The sequence below is a fragment of the Heptranchias perlo genome, chromosome 4 (assembly GCF_035084215.1).
Source record: "Heptranchias perlo isolate sHepPer1 chromosome 4, sHepPer1.hap1, whole genome shotgun sequence".
NCBI lineage: Eukaryota > Metazoa > Chordata > Chondrichthyes > Hexanchiformes > Hexanchidae > Heptranchias > Heptranchias perlo.
In genome coordinates, this window is record NC_090328.1 from 45,066,639 (window position 1) to 45,083,931 (window position 17,293).

Below are 17,293 nucleotides of genomic sequence, written 5' to 3' on the forward strand. Positions count from 1 at the left end.
GTGTGATGGAATACTCGCTACTCACCTGGATGCGTGCAGCTGCAACAACACTCAAGAAGCAGGACACCGTCCAGGACAAAGCTGTCCGCTTGATCATTACCTCAACCACTAGCCTAAACATCCACTCGCTCTACTACCAGCAGATCATGGCTGCAATGTGTACCATCTACAGGATGCATTGCCGCAACTCGCCAAGGCTTCTTTGCCAGCAATTTGCAAACCAGTCACCTCCACCACTTAGAAAAACAAGGGCAGCAGGTGCACGGGAACAATATCACCTCCAAATTTCCCTCCAATCGCACACTTCCTGACTTGGACATATATCACTGTTCCTTCATCATTACTGAGTCAAAATCCTAGAACTCCCTACTTAACAGCTTTGTGGGAGCACCTTCAGTAAACAGACTGCAGTGCTAAAAGAAGGTCCACTACCATCTTTCAAGGGCAACTAGGGATTAGCAGTAAATGCCGGCCTTGCCAGTGACGCCCACATCACCAGAATGAATTTTTAAAAACGAGAATGAGATTTGTGTTCAATTTAGAAAGGTTTATAGTAACAACAGAATTGCAATAATGGGAACTCGACTATCCGAAAGTGGATTGGGATAAATGTTGGTGGTCAAAAGAGAGGGGTTTCTAGAATGCATGCAGGACTGTTTCGTTAATCAGTGTATTCCAAGAAGGATAGATGGGGTGTTAGATCTGATTCTGGGTAACAAGTAAGTGACCTGAAGATAGGAGAAGACTTAGGAAATAATGATCATAACCTAATTATGCCCACAATGAAAACAGGTAAAGTCAAAGATAAAGATAGAGGAAATTAGCTAATTTCAGGGGGATGAAAGGGGATACAGCCCAGATTATTTGGTTTATGAAATCAGTCTCATTTGGACAGCCCACTATTTCCCCCTGTACCAACTTGGACATCCTGTGTTGCACCTACATAGTGCCACTACTGATTCTCCATTCAAGTGATCCTATTTCCCTCTCCCAGCGGATATCCTGCCACTGACCGAAAGTTTGAAAGATTGAAGTGGTAGGTTTTGAGGAGTATCTTCAAGGAGATGAGGGAAGTGGAGAGGCAGAGGAGTTTAGGGATGGAATTCCAGATTGTAGAGGGCTAGGCAGCTGAAAGCACGGCTGCCAATCGTGGGATGAAATGGGGGAAGCACAACATGTCAGAGTCAGAGGAATGGAGAGTTCAAGTGGGGGTGTGGGGAGGGGGTGGGGTTGTAATGCTGGAGGAAGGGTTAGGGAGGGGCGAGGTCATGAAGAAATTTAAACACAGGGCTGAGAATTTTAATTTTGAGGCCTCATGAATTATTGCCCACGTCCAATATCTCTTCCTTTCCAAGGTCCTCAAACAAATCACTGCTACCCAATTCCTCATCCTTCTCTCCCTGTTCAATTGTCCCTGTCTGGTTTCCATTTCACTCATAGCACCGAAACTACCCTGGCTAAAAATCTATGCCTGCTGGTGACCTCCGCCGCTGGATTATGGTAGGTCAGAGGAAGGTCAACCAATCTGCATATTGTCACAAGGACCTAAGCCACTAAGGGCACATCTCGAGTACCTGCCACACACCAGAAAGTCTGGTGCAGTATTGCAGTTCCAGGATAGGATCAGATCGGGGCCCCTCAGAAAGGTGCCTGCATTTGCCCCATCAGCTCCCTTTATAAACCCAGGAACTACAAGTTAGTGGACCTGAGATTTGTAGTTGGTAAAACATTAGAGGACAACCCTAAAAGAGGAAGTAATGAAAGAAACAAAGCTAAACTTGTTGATAATATGAAATGGGGGAGTGGGTTGAGGCTGGAAATAGCAGGAACAAGCAGATCAAATGTAGAGGTATCTGGATAAAATGGGGGTTGGGCAGCTGTTGTTTAATTTGGTGATAAGACTGAGGAAGTGGGATGAAAAATGGGAGATGGATTGTCGTAGACCACAGGATACAATACAGGAGAAGGATCATGGGGTACTGGTGGTTAGCTCATTGATAACATCAGTAACAGCAGTGAAGAAGACAAAGAAGGTGTACAGCCTTAAGGATAGAACATAAGTCCCAGCAGGTGATAATGAAATTGTCTAGAACACTGATTTGGTTCCATCAGTATTATCATGTAAAGTTCTGGTCACTGCTCTGGTGGCATCCTGGCTTTGGAGGGGTACAGAGGTGGGTAACTAAACTTATAATAGGGTTGGGCATCTGAGCTATGAGGAGAGAACATCTTCTAAACATTGGAGAAAAATTTTCAAAGATTTCAAGATTCTAAAGGATTGGATAAAATGTACCCTAATAAATTGTTCGCCATAACCACAAACTATAACCAGGGACTTAGACTCAAACTCTGAAAACGGAAGGTAAACAGACAGTTGATGTTTAACTGTCACCAACACACAGAGGTTGGTGAATGTGTGGTACATACCAAGGAGAGAGGCAGATAGTGCTGGCAAATTCAGTAGTGCTGGAAAGATTTTTGGTGAACAAAGCAATTGAGGGTATAAAAGACAGAATATAAGCTAGTATTTTTTTGAATTTTGGGATAGGCCAGATGAACTGCAATAGTCTTTTCCAACCCTGCACATTCTGATGATTTGTATAAAAATGGATAATGTACTTCAAATTTACTTCATGCAAACTCATTTTTCGTAATACTTAATTATAGCTTACCTTATCTGTGATGTTCTGTTATACGCAGGACAAGATTGAGAGTATCTGCATGCCAGAATGGTTAAGGATTCACTCAACACTTCAGCTAGGAGCTCCTGGGCTAACCTAGAGGGTAGCACACTCCAGAGATCATAGCGGAGAGCACCACAGTGGTAATGCCACATTTGAATGGAAAAGGAGCATCTCTCTCCCTGTCAAATGAATCAGTGAACAATGAAGAGTAACCTAACAGTTTACAAAATGTTATTCTAGTTCCAATAAATCTGTAATTGATTCAATGTGAAAAAGAAATAACTGAAACAGTGTACAGTATGTGGACCACAGGACTGAGAGAAAGAAACAACATACAGATAAGATTTAATACACATTAGTGATCACAAGAAACATGTTTTCTATACTTAAAAACAGAAAATTGTTAGACAGATCCAAAACACAAATACACACCAGATTTACAATTACATTTTCAATTACTACATTTCTGGCTGATTTAATGGCAATCAATGAAACTAGGTTGTTCATAATTGCTTTCAACTATGTAAGTGAAAGAAATAAAGAACTAACTTGCATTATACAGGGCCTTTCATAACCTCAGGTCATCCCAGAATGATTCACAGCCAAAGAAATACTTTTGAAGTGCAATCACTGTTGCAATGAAGGGAAACACGGCAGCCAATTTGCACACGGCAAATTTCCGTGCTCTTCATCGAATAGTGCCATGGGATCTTTTATTTCTTGAAAGAGCAGACAGGGCCTCGGTTTAATGTCGCATCCAAAAGGCGGCACCTCCAAAAGTGCGGCACTCCCTCAGTTCTGCACTGAAGTATCAGCCTAGATTATGGCTTAACTTTAGCAGCCTCCCACTATTTGCCAATTTTTAAATACATAAATTATTACAAATCAATAAAACATGATAAAAAAAAAAACATAATTTTTCAGAATGATGAATTTACGGCTACAGTATCAGAATCTAAAGTGATTGTGATGTTACTATTTGAGCTAATCATGCAACTTCAATTTGCTGCAATTATCATTATCACATGATACTGAGTAGCTGGTGTGAAACTTCCCAAAGTCACTTGCTAAGTTTGAAATAGTTTCATTTTATAACAGGATGTTCCAATTTAGACACGTACAACTGTGGAGCAGACCAAGCTCTATATAATAATCAAATAACGTGCTATCTCTGGTGTGAAATTGCACTTCAAAACTTTGGTTACGTTGAACAGTTTTTTTATTTGTCACTGAATGTTTTACTTCTAATTAAAAAGTCACACATGATTTTTGCACAACAAAATGTGAAATTGTCCACTTTGGTAGGAAGAATAGTAAAGCAGGATTTTTTTAAAAGGTGAGAGACTAGGAAATGTTGGCAGTCAGAGGGATTTCAGTGTCCTTGTACATGTATCACAAAAAGTTAACATGCAGGTACAGCAAGCAATTAGGAAGGCAAATGGTATGTTAGCCTTTTTTGCAAGGGGTTTGGAATATAAGAGTAAGGAAGTCTTGCTGCAATTATATAGGGCTCTGGTGAGACCACATCTGGAGTACTGTGTACAGTTTTGGTCTCCTTACCTAAGGAAGGATATATTTGCCTTAGAGGGGGTGCAACGAAGGTTCACTAGATTGATTGCTGGGATGAGAGGGTTTTCTTATGAGGAGAGAGTGAATACAATGGGCCTATATTCGCTGAAGTTTAGGAGGGGTGATCTCACTGAAATGTATAAAATTCTTAGAGGGCTTAACAGGGTAGATGCTGAGAGGCTGTTTCCCCTGGCTGGAGAGTCTAGAACTAGAGGTCATAGTCTCAACGTAAGGGGTCGGCCATTTATGACAGAGATGAGGAAAAATGTCTTCACTCTGAGGGTTGTGAATCTTTGGCATTCTCTACAACAGAGGGCTGTGGGTGCTCAGACGTTGAGTATATTCAAGACTCAGATCGATGGATATTTGGACACTAAGGGAATCAAGGGATATGGGGAAAGGGTGGGAAAGTGGAGTTGAGGCAGAAGATTAGTCATGATCCTTTTGAATGGCGGAGCAGGCCCGACGGGTCGTATGGCCAACTCCTGCTCCTATTTCTTATGTTCTTAAAATAGTCAAATACTGACTGAACTGCTTTCCAGAGAATGCAATCAAAAAATTCACCATAAGATACAATACAGATCAGGCAGTAGTTACAATTTAGGCATAACATAATCCAGAAAATGTACAATTTTCATGGTCAGGATCTTATTCAATTTATTCTAATGGGATGAAGTACACTGTTAATTCTACAAGACTAAAAGCAGGTATGAAACAAATTGTCTAAAAAACAAAATGATTTTGGACTTTAGCGCCTTTAATATTACTCAGAATTTCAGTACCGTAACTAAGAAGATGTAAGGTAGCTAAAGTAACTTGAACTTTACTGAAGTTTATTAACAGTTAGACTCTTTCAACTGTTAAGAACTTTGTGATCAAGTTTCACATTTAATCATTAAAATCACTTAACAAAGTAATTTGTTTCTAATGCCCTGAACTAACACCGCACAGTCCTCGTGGAGACAAAGTCCCGTCTTCGCACTGAGGACACCATCCAACGTGTTGTGTGGCAACATCACCGTGCTAAATGGGATAGATTCAGAACAGATCTAGCAACTCAAAACTGGGCATCCATGAGGGGCTATGGGCCATCAGCAGCAGCAGAATTGTATTCCAGCACAATCTGTAACCTCATGGCCTGGCATATTCCTCACTCTACCATTACCAACAAGCCAGGGGATCAACCCGGGTTCAATGAGGAGTGTAGAAGTGCATGCCAGGAGCAGCACCAGGCATACCTAAAAATGAGGTGCCAACCCGGTGAACATAAGAACATAAGAAATAGGAGCAGGAGTAGGCCAATCGGCCCCTCGAGCCTGCTCCGCCATTCAATAAGATCATGGCTGATCTGATCCGAACCACAAATCTAAAGAACACAAGAAGTAGGAGCAGGACCCGGCCACTCAGCCCCTGGGCCCTCTCCGCCACCCACAGGGCCTTGACCGATCCGAACTCAGCTTCATGTCCAATTTCCTGCCCGCTCCCCATAACCCCTAATTCCCTTTACTTCTAGGAAACTGTCTATTTCTGTTTTAAATTTATCTAATGATGTAGCTTCCACAGCTTCCTGGGGCAGCAAATTCCACAGACCTATTACCCTCTGAGTGAAGAAGTTTCTCCTCATCTCAGTTTTGAAAGAGCAGCCCCTTATTCTAAGATTATGCCCCCTAGTTCTAGTTTCACCCATCTTTGGGAACATCCTTACCGCATCCACCCGATCAAGCCCCTTCACAATCTTATATGTTTCAATAAGATCACCTCTCATTCTTCTGAACTCCAATGAGTAGAGTCCCAATCTACTCAACCTCTCCTCATATGTCCACCCCCTCATCCCCGGGATTAACCGAGTGAACCTTCTTTGTACTGCCTCGAGAGCAAGTATGTCTTTTCATAAGTGTGGACACCAAAACTGTATGCAGTATTGTAGGTGCGGTCTCACCAATACCTTATATAACTGCAGCAATACCTCCCTGTTTTTATATTCTATCCCCCTAGCAATAAAAGCCAACATTCCGTTGGCCTTCTTGATCACCTGCTGCACCTGCATACTAACTTTTTGATTTTCTTGCACTAGGACCCCCAGATCCCTTTGTACTGCAGTACTTTCCAGTTTCTCGCCATTAAGATAATAACTTGCTCTCTGATTTTTCCTGCCAAAGTGCATAACCTCACATTTTCCAATATTGTATTGCATCTGCCAAATCTCCGCCCACTCACCCAGCCTGTCAATATCCCCTTGTAGGTTTTTTATGTCCTCCTCACTCTCTACTTTCCCTCCCATCTTTGTATCATCTGCAAATTTTGATATGTTGCACTCGGTCCCCTCCTCCAAATCGTTAATATAGATTGTAATGAGTTGGGGACCCAGCACCGACCCCTGCGGAACACCACTGGTTACTTGGTGCCAGTCCGAGAATGAACCATTTATTCCAACTCTCTGCTTCCTGTTAGATAACCAATCCTCCACCCATGCCAGAATATTACCCCCAATCCTGTGATTTTTTATCTTGAGCAATAATCTTTTATGTGGCACCTTGTCGAATGCCTTCTGGAAGTCTAAATATACTACGTCCACTGGTTCCCCTTTATCCACCCTGTACGTTATGTCCTCAAAGAACTCAAGCAAATTTGTCAGACATGACTTCCCCTTCATAAAGCCATGCTGACTTTGTCCTATTAAATTATGCTTATCTAAATGTTCCGTTACTGTCGCCTTAATAATAGACTCCAAAATTTTACCCACCACAGATGTTAGGCTAACTGGTCTATAATTTCCAGCCTTCTGCCTACTACCCTTTTTAAATAACAGTGTTACATTAGCAGTTTTCCAATCTGCCGGGACCTTTCCTGAGTCCAGGGAATTTTGGAAAATTATTACCAAAGCATTCACAATCCCTACTGCCACTTCCCTCAAGACCCTAGGATGTAAGCCATCAGGTCCAGGGGATTTATCCGCTTTGAGTCCCATTATTTTACTGAGTACCATCTCCTTAGTGATTTTAATCGTATTTAGCTCCTCCCCCCCTAGAGCCCCCTGTTTGTCCAGTGTTGGGATATTCTTAGTGTCCTCTACCGTAAAGACTGAAACAAAATATTTGTTCAGCATTTTTGCCATCTCCATGTTTCCCACCATTAATTTCCTGGTCTCGTCCTCTAAGGGACCTACGTTTGCCTTAGCCACCCTTTTTCTTTTTATATAACTATAGAAACTCTTGCTATCTGTTTTCATATTTTTTGCTAATTTATTTTCATAATCCAACTTCCCATTCTTGATCAATCCTTTAGTTACTTTTTGCTGTCTTTTGAAGACTTCCCAATCTTCTATCCTCCCACTAAGTTTGGCTACCTTATATGTCCTTGTTTTTAGTCGGATACTATCCTTGATTTCTTTACTTAGCCACGGATAGCTATCATTTCTTTTACACCCTTTTTTCCTCAGTGGAATATATTTATTTTGAAAGTTGTAAAATAACTCCTTAACTGAACACCACTGCTCATGTACCGTCTTACCCTTTAATCTATTTTCCCAGTCTACTTTAATCAATTCCGCTCTCATACCATCATAGTCTCCTTTATTCAAGCTCAGTACGCTTGTTTGAGAATCAACCTTCTCACCCTCTAATTGGATATGGAATTCAACCATGTTGTGGTCACTCATTCCAAGGGGATCCTTAACTAGGACATTATTAATTAATCCTGACTCATTACACAGGACCAGGTCCAAGGTTGCCTGCCCCTTTGTAGGATCAGTTGCATAATTCTCAAGAAATCCATCCCTAATGCACTCAATAAACTCTTCCTCAAGGCTGCCCTGCCCAATTTGATTTGTCCAGTTAATATGATAGTTAAAATCCCCCATAATTATAGCTGTTCCCTTGTTATATGCCCCAACTATTTCCTGATTAATACTTCTTCCAGCAGAGTTGCAACTATTAGGAGGCCTATATACTACGCCCACAAGTGTTTTTTTCCCCTTATTATTCCTTATCTCTACCCAAACTGTTTCATTATCTTGATCCTTTGTCCCAATATCCTTTCTCTGTATTACAGTGATTCCTTCCTTTATTATCATAGCCACCCCACCTCCCCTTCCTTCCTGCCTGTCCTTCCTGATTGTTAAATACCCTGGCATATTTAATTCCCAGTCGTTGTCACCCTGCAGCCATGTTTCTGTAATGGCCACAAGATCATACCCATACGTAGTTATTTGTGCTGTTAACTCGTCCGTTTTGTTACGAATTCTACGTGCATTCAGATAAAGAACTTTCAAATCTGTTTTGTGACACTTAGTTCCTGCTTTTTCCTTTTTTAACACTTTACCTATTACTCCATACCTTCTGTCCCTTCCTGATATGCTTTCCTCTGTCTCCCTGCTCAGGTTCCCAACCCCCTTTAGTTTAAACCCTCCCCAACAGCACTAGCAAACACTCCCCCTAGGACAGCGGTCCCGGCCCTGCCCAGGTGCAGACCGTCCGGTTTGTACTGGTCCCACCTCCCCCAGAACCGGTTCCAGTGTCCCAGGAATTTGAATCCCTCCCCCTTGCACCATTCCTCTAGCCACGTATTCATTTGAAATATCCTCCTATTTCTACTCTGACTAGCATGTGGCACTGGCAGCAATCCTGAGATTACTACCTTTGAGGTCCTATTTCTTAATTTACCTCCTAACTCCCTATATTCTGCTTTTAGGACCTCATCCCCTTTTTTACCGAAATCGTTGGTGCCCACGACAGCTGGCTGTTCGCCCTCCCCCTCCAAAATGTTCTGTAGCCGCTCCGAGATGTCCATGACCCTTCCACCAGGGAGGCAACACACCATCCTGGAGTCTCGGTTGCGGCTGCAGAAACGCCTATCTATTCCCCTTACAATTGAGTCCCCTATCACTATAGCTCTTCCACTCTTTTTCCTCCCAGCCTGTACAGCAGAGCCACCCATGGTGCCAGGAAGTTGGCTGCCACTGCCTTCCCCTGATAAGTCATCCCCCCCACCAGCATCCAAAGTGGTGTATCTGTTTGAGAGGGGGATGGCCACAGGGGACCCCTGCACTACCTGCCTGCACCTCTTAATCTGCCTGGTGGTCACCCATTCACTTCCTGCCTGTACACCCTTTACCTGCGGTGTGACCAACTCGCTAAACGTGCTATCCACGAGTTTCTCTGCATCGCGGATGCTCCATAGTGAAGCTACAACACAGGGCTACATACATGCTAAACAGCAGAAGCAACATGCTATGGACAGAGCTAAGTGATTCCACAACCAATGGATCAGATCAAAGCTCTGCAGTCCTGCCACATACAGTCGTGAATGGTGGTGGACAATTAAACAACTAACGGGAGGAGGAGGCTCTGTAAACATCCCCATCCTCAATGATGGCAGAGTCCAGCACGTGAGTGCAAAAGACAAGGCTGAAGTGTTTGCAACCATCTTCAGCCAGAAGTGCCGAGTGGATGATCCATCTCGGCCTCCTCCCGATATCCCCACCATCACAGAAGCCAGTCTTCAGCCAATTCGATTCACTCCAAGTGATATCAAGAAACGGCTGAGTGCACTGGATACAGCAAAGGCTATGGGCCCCGACAACATCCCGGCTGTAGTCCTGAAGGATTGTGCTCCAGAACTAGCCGCACCTCTAGCCAAACTGTTCCAGTACAGCTACAACACTGCCATCCAGGACAAAGCAACCCGCTTGGTTGGCACCCCATCCACCATCCTAAACATTCACTCCCTTCGCCACCGGCACACTGTGGCTGCAGTGCGTACCATCCACAGGATGCACTTCAGCAACTCCACAAGGCTTCTTTGACAGCACCTCCCAAACCTGTGACCTCTACCACCTAGAAGGACAAGGGCAGCAGGCACATGGGAACAGCACCACCTGCGCGTTCCCCTCCAAGTCACACAACATCCCAACTTGGAAATATATCGCTGTTCCTTCATCGTTGCTGGGTCAAAATCTTGGAACTCCCTACCTAACAACACTGTGGGAGAACCTTCACCACACGGACTGCAGCGGTTCACGAAGGCGGCTCACCACCACCTTCTCAAGGGAAATTAGGGATGGGTAATAAATGCTGGCCTTGCTGGTGACGGCCACATCCCATAAACGAATAAAAAAAAAATTCATTGGACCCAAAATTGCCGGATTCTGCTCTGCGCTCGATGTGTGGCAGAGCAGGACTTTTGGCCATCGACCGTTGACCCCATCCTAAATCCCAGGGATGAGATCATTTCAATAAGAAGGGTGGGTGGACCGTGTTTGTAGAGTCAGCATGGAGGTGTCCACCTTAGGGAAGTGGTAAAAAATCGGAGTGGCGAGGAGCCAATTAGGGTGGACGTCCCAAAGCACTTTATAGCCAATGAAATATTTTTGAAGTATAGGAAACACGGCAGCCATTTTGGGCACAGCAAGGTCCCACAAACAGCAATGTGATAATGGCCAGATAATCTGTTTTAGTGATGTTGATTGAGGGATAAATATTGGCCAGAACACTGGGGCTAACTCCACTGCTCTTCTTCGAAATAGTACCATGGGATCTTTCACATCCACCTGAGAGGGCAGACGGGACCTCGGTTTAACGTCTCATCCTGAGGACAGCATCTTAAACAGCGAGTCCTACCACTAGTGGAAATAACATAGGAACATAGGAACAGGAGTAGGCCATTCAGCCCCTCGTGCCTGCTCCGCCATTTGATAAGATCATGGCTGATCTGTGATCTAACTCCATATACCTGCCTTTGGCCCAGATCCCTTAATACCTTTGGTTGCCAAAAAGCTATCTATCTCACATTTAAATTTAGCAATTGAGCTAGTATCAATTGCCGTTTGCGGAAGAGAGTTCCAAACTTCTACAACCCTTTATGTGTAGAAATGTTTTCTAATCTCGCTCTTGAAAGGTCTGGTTCTAATTTTTAGACTGTGCCCCCTACTCCTAGAATCCCCAACCAGCGGAAATAGTTTCTCTCTATCCACCCTATCTGTTCCCCATAATATCTTATAAACTTCGATCAGATCACCCCTTAACCTTCGAAACTCTAGAGAAAACAACCCCAATTTGTGTAATCTCTCCTCGTAACTTAACCCTTGAAGTCGGGTATCATTCTACTAAACCTACGCTGCACTCCCTCCAAGGCCAATATGTCCTTCCGAAGGTGCGGTGCCCAGAACTGCTCACAGTACTCCAGGAGCGGTCTAACCAGGGTTTTGTATAGCTTCTGCCCCCTTGTACTCCAGTCCTCCAGATATAAAGGCCAACATTCCATTTGCCTTCTTGATTATTTTCTGCACCTGTTCATGACACTTCAATGATCTATGTACCTGAACCCCTAAGTCCCTTTGGACATCCACTGTTTTTAACTTTTTACCATTTAGAAAGTACCCTGTTCTATTCTTTTTTGATCCAAAGTGGATGACCTCACATTTGTCTACATTAAATTCCATTTACCACAGTTTTGCCCATTCACCTAATCTATCAATATCTCTTTGTAATTTTATGTTTCCATCTACAATGCTTACAATGCCACCAATCTTTGTGTCATCAGCAAACTTAGATATGAGACTTTCTATGCCTTCATCTGAGTCGTTAATAAATATTGTGAATAATTGAGGCCCCAAGACAGATCCCTGCGGGACTCCACTAGTCACATCCTGCCAATGTGAGTACCTACCCATTATCCCTACTCTCTGTCGCCTTTCGCTCAGCCAACTTCCTAATCAAGTCCGTACTTTTCGCACGATTCCATGGGCTTCTATCTTAGCTAACAGTCTCTTATGTGGGACTTTATCAAATGCCTTCTGGAAGTCCATATAAATAACATCCATTGACATTCCCCTGTCCACTACTTTCGTCACCTCTTCAAAAAATTCAATCAGGTTTGTCAGGCACAACCTACCTTTCACAAATCCATGCTGGCTCTCTCTGATTAACTGAAAATTCTCGGGGTGTTCAGTCACCCTATCCTTAATTATGGACTCCAGCATTTTCCCCACAACAGATGTTAGGCTAACTGGTCTATAATTCCCCGGTTTCCCTCTCTCTCCTTTCTTAAAAAGCAGAGTGACATGAGCAATTTTCCAATCCAGAGGGACAGTTCCTGAATCTAGAGAACTTTGAAAGATTATAGTTAGAGCATCCACAATGTGCTCACCTACTTCCTTTAAAACCCTGGGATGGAAACCATCTGGTCCTGGGGATTTGTCACTCTTTAGTGCTATTATTTTCTTCATTAATGTTGCTTTACTTATGTTAATTTTATCAAGTCCCTGTCCCCGAATCAATATTAGTTTTCTTGGGATTTCTGGCATGCTATCCTCTTTTTCGACTGTTAATACTGACGCAAAGTAATTGTTCAACATGTCCGCCATTTCCCCATTGTCAATGACAATATCCCCACTTTCAGTTTTTAAGGGGCCAACACTGCTCCTGACCACCCTCTTTTTCCTAATATAACTATAAAAGTTATTCGTATTGGTTTTGATATCCCTTGCAAGTTTCTTTTCATACTCTCTTTTTGTAGCTCTTACTATCTGTTTTGTGACCCTTTGTTGATCTTTGTATCTTTCCCATTCGCCAGTTTCTGTGCCATTTTTTGCCTTTATGTATGCCCTTTCCTTATGTCTTATACTGTCCCTTACCTCTTTAGTTGTCCATGGCTGTTTTTTTTGGCAAGTAGAGTTCTTGCCCCTCAGGGGTATAAACCGATTCTGTGTCACGTTAAATGTTTCTTTAAACATTTCCCACTGATCATCTGTCGTTTTACCCATTAACAGATTTGCCCAGTTTACTGTGCACAGTCTCTGTCTCATCCCATTGAAGTCAGCCTTGCCCAAGTCTAGAATCTTAGCAGCTGATTCACTTTTTTCCCTTTCAAACACTACATTGAACTCGATCATGTTATGATCGCTATTGGATAGATGTTCACGCACAGTTAAGCCGTTAACTAAATCTGGTTCATTACTCATTACTAAATCTAGTATGGCTTGTCCCCTTGTTGCCTCTAGGACATACTGCTGCAGAAAACTATCCCGGACACACTCAAGAAATTCACTACCTTTCTGACAGTTGCTAGTCTGCTTTTCCCAATCTATGCGAAGTCCCCCATTAAGACCACTATGCCTTTCTTACACGCTTGTCTAATCTCTGCATTTATACAATCTAGTACTTCAGAGCTGCCGCCAGGGCTCCTATATACAACTCCCACTATAGTCTTAGATCCTTTCCTATTTCTCAATTCAACCCATAAGGTCTCTGTTGGCTGCTTACCTCTCGTTATATCCCCCTTTATCATTGAAGTGATTTCATCTCTAATCATTAAGGCCACTCCTCCCCCTCTTCCATTTTCCCTATCTCTCCTGTAGACCTTATAACCTGGTATAATTAGTTCCCAATCCTGACCATCCTGTAGCCAAGTCTCAGTAATAGCTATCATATCATACCCTCCCATTTGAATTTGAACCTGTAGTTCATTTAATTTATTCCTTATACTCCGTGCATTTGTATATAGAACTCTTAGTTGGGCCACACACCCTAGCCTGACCTTCAGCTTTGATGGTGGGTTAATCGCCTTACGCCTTCTAGTTTTTATTTTATCTGTCGCGCCTAAAGTACACTTTCTTTCCGCTGCTCTACGCTTTTCCCTTTCACTTGTTCTTGAACAACTGTTTGTACTATTTGTATTGTAAATTTCCCCTGGGTCTTCCCCTGTCTTGCTGCTCTCAACTTTATTCCCTTCTGACTCCCTGCTCAGGTTCCCATCCCCCTGCCACTCTAGTTTAAACCTTCCCCAACAGCACTAGCAAACATCCCCGCGTGGACATTAGTCCCAGTCCTGCTCGGGTGTAACCTGTCCCGCTTGTACAGGTCCCACCTTCCCCAGAACCGGTCCCAATGTCCCAGGATGAGTCTGAAGCTGGTGTAACAGAGTGTGAGGGAGTTCGGAGAAGAAGGAACTCAGGGGAATTCGAAGAGGAAAGAGCTCAGAGGGGTTCGATGAGGAAGGAACTAAGAAGAGTTTGGTGTAGCAGAAATGGAGAGGGCTAAGTGGTAGGCTGGAAAGCAGTATCTATCACAGACTAGTTCATTGCTGTAAGTAAGGACACAACGTGGGTGAATAAAGTTGTTTTAGAATCTAGTCTGGGTGTCTAATTGGCCACTGGGTCCTGGGCCTGCATCAGCTTGTTACATGTGGTGTCAGTTGGGATCTTGGCACTCTGAGAAAGGCCACAATCCACCATCATGGAGGAAATGCTGACAGCATTCATTCAGTCCACATTGGAACAACAGGAGTGGATTAACAAGATTCAGGGACTCCAACTTGAAATGAATCAGATCACGAGGGCAAAAGCGGAAGAGTGCACAGGCCAGGCAGAAACTAAACCAGCAGCTGCCGAGGGGCAAGGTGAGCCGCCAAGCATATCCTGAGAGGAAGACCAGGAGAGGCCCGTTGAGGCCAAAGACGAGGAGCAGAAAGATGCCAAGCAGGCAGAGATCCGCCCACAGGAATTGGAGAGCAGCCCGAGCCAGCGAGATCGGCTTTAGGAAGGTCTTCAAGTTCATGGGTTTTAAGTTCACAGTGAAGAAAAAGAAGTTGCTGAAATCTGAGCTCGTGCAGCGGCTGACTCTGAAAAAGGATGAATGTGGTGTGGCTGGTGAGGCGAGCGGTGAATCCAAGCAAGAAGTGGAAGGAAGCAAAAACAGTGAAGTGAGTCCAGTCACCGATGAGGACGAGGGACGTCCACCTGAAGTTCTTTCCCCTGGAAAAGTAGAAGAGAATAAGTTTGTGCATGAACGTATAGGTGATCTTGAAATTACAAAGTAGGAAGAGATTGAAAGAATTGAAGAGGATGTACAAAAGGTGGTAATTGACAATGAGAAAAGAGCACAAGAGCAGTTCACTGCAGTCGAGATTGTGCAACGGATGGTCGAAGCCAAAAAGCATGGGGAAGCTGATGCTGAGAATATGAAAACTCAAATGACAGGGGCAGTATCTGAAGAGATCACTAAAACCCTTGTTAGAACTGACAAAGAGTAGTATGGGACTGTAGCTGTAGAAAGATATTACCAGAAACTTTCTCGGGCTTTTGTTACCCCAACGAAGCAGACACCTTATCAGCCAGAAGAAATAAGATAACTGAAGGTGGATGGGGCAAATGATATTAGCGCACTAAAGCTTCAGGAATTGGAGCTTTACCATGAGAAGAAGCTACTATTACAGGTGCGTAATGAGGGGACAAGTGGCAAACTCAACTACCTCATTGGAGCAGAGTTTGTAAAGATTCAGCAGAAGCCACCTCGAGGCATAGGCATGAAGGCAATGGAATGCAGCAGCTCATTTGATGATGATGCAGACAGAATTGGAAACTATTATATCGACGAAATCGGATGCTTCCCCCTTCTGGTGGGAGAGAATATCACAACTTTACTTCCTACCTTTCTGAAAGGAACTTCTTGCCAAGGTAGATTTGGACTTGCAGATAGCAGTGGTGCAGACTGCCTCTGAAAATGCAACTCAACAAGATACAATATTGGAGCGTTGGAACTTGGTGCCAATCACAACATCCGGCAGATTGTTGATGTGTGCCAAGAAGATGAGAAAGATGACAAGTTGCTGCGGTTGATGAAGAATGAGTGAAAAAAAAAGCAAAACGATAATTTTGGTGGAGACCAAATGGAGAGGTGATGAGCTTACAAGGCGAATGAGGAGAGATGGATGGCCAGCAATGTGTAATCATGGTGACAAGAATCAGCCAGAGACTGGGTTCTAAATGAGTCAGGCAAAACACCAATCCTTACGGCCACAGATGTTGCATCCAGAGTCTTGGATGACTGAACTTTCACCGGAGTTACAATACATAGGCCTGAGCGCGAGAACGTTTAAGACGCATGCAAACTGAGGGTCATTGAATCATGGAAATTTACGGCACAGAAGGAGGCCATTTGGCCCATCAAGTTTGTGCCAGCCGAAAATGAGCTATCCAGACTAATCCCACTTTCCAGCTCTTGGTCCATAGCCTTGTAGGTTATGGCACTTCAAGTGCATATCCAAGTACTTTTTAAATGCAATGAGGGTTTCTGCTTCTGCCACCCTTTCAGGCAGTAAGTTCCAGACCCCCATCACTCTCAGGGTGAAAAAATACCTCCTCACCAACCAGAAACGGATCCTGACCAGTCCATATGGACAGATACTCTGGCTGACAAGGAAAGGAAAGCTCAGGAAATGTTAGAAGCCAAAGACTCCCCTGGGAAAGAACTGGAGGGTCCCAGTCTCTCCGAAAGAGACAAACAGATGGCCAGGGAGGTGGCAACATACAATGAGTCCAAACGATCGGCATCCCTTCTCAACATGCACAACAAGAAGTTGAAGAGAAAAGCAGAAGATGAAAAAAGCAGACCCCAGGAGCAACAGGCATTTGACCATGAACAGGTTCTCCAGGTTCACTAGTTCGACGAGGCCCAGAAGGAAGTCTTAATCAAGAAGTCCAAGGAGCTGAACACCAGACTGTTCACATGGGAATGCGATGCCCTCTCTCGAATGTCGTGCCTTACCACAGGAATCGCTTGAGCCCCTGGCTCTTTACTGGCGAGAGGGATATGTAACAAAGTGAGGGGCACGATATGTAAGGCCTAGGATGTTGAGAGCTCTGTATCCGAGATAGGGATACCACTTTAAGAAATCATAGACTCCCAGCCTGTAAGAATAAAAGGCTGGGAAATGGTTCAGTTTTAAAAAAGGGGAGTTCGATGAGGAAGGAATTCAGGGGAGTTCAGAGAGGAAGAATCTCAAGGGAGTTCAATAAGGAAGGAACGGAGAGGGATAAATGCTGGGGCGGCAAGTAGTACATATCACTGTCTTGTTCATTGCTGTAAGTAAAGACACAACGTGGGTGAATAAACCTCACTTGTTTTAGAATCTAGTCCAATTAAACACTGGGTCCTGGGCCTGCATCAGCTTGTTACACTGGACAAAATTCTAGCACTGATCTTTCCCTGGACCAAGGAAGCCACAATTACATCCTGAAGTCTATGTACATAGACAACAGTTAT

The 17,293-nt window shown here is 43.8% G+C and overlaps 1 protein-coding gene across 5 annotated transcripts in view; it reads right to left on the reverse strand.

Moving 5' to 3' along the window:
* kiaa0825 (KIAA0825 ortholog) overlaps positions 1 to 17,293 on the reverse strand; it is a 415,583-nt gene that overhangs the window by 282,656 nt on the left and 115,634 nt on the right. For all 5 annotated transcript variants that reach the window (XM_067982847.1, XM_067982846.1, XM_067982842.1 and 2 more), the window contains one exon: positions 2,673 to 2,863. In XM_067982847.1, the coding sequence (XP_067838948.1) occupies positions 2,673 to 2,863 (191 nt within the window). The remainder of the gene's footprint in view (positions 1 to 2,672; positions 2,864 to 17,293) is intronic.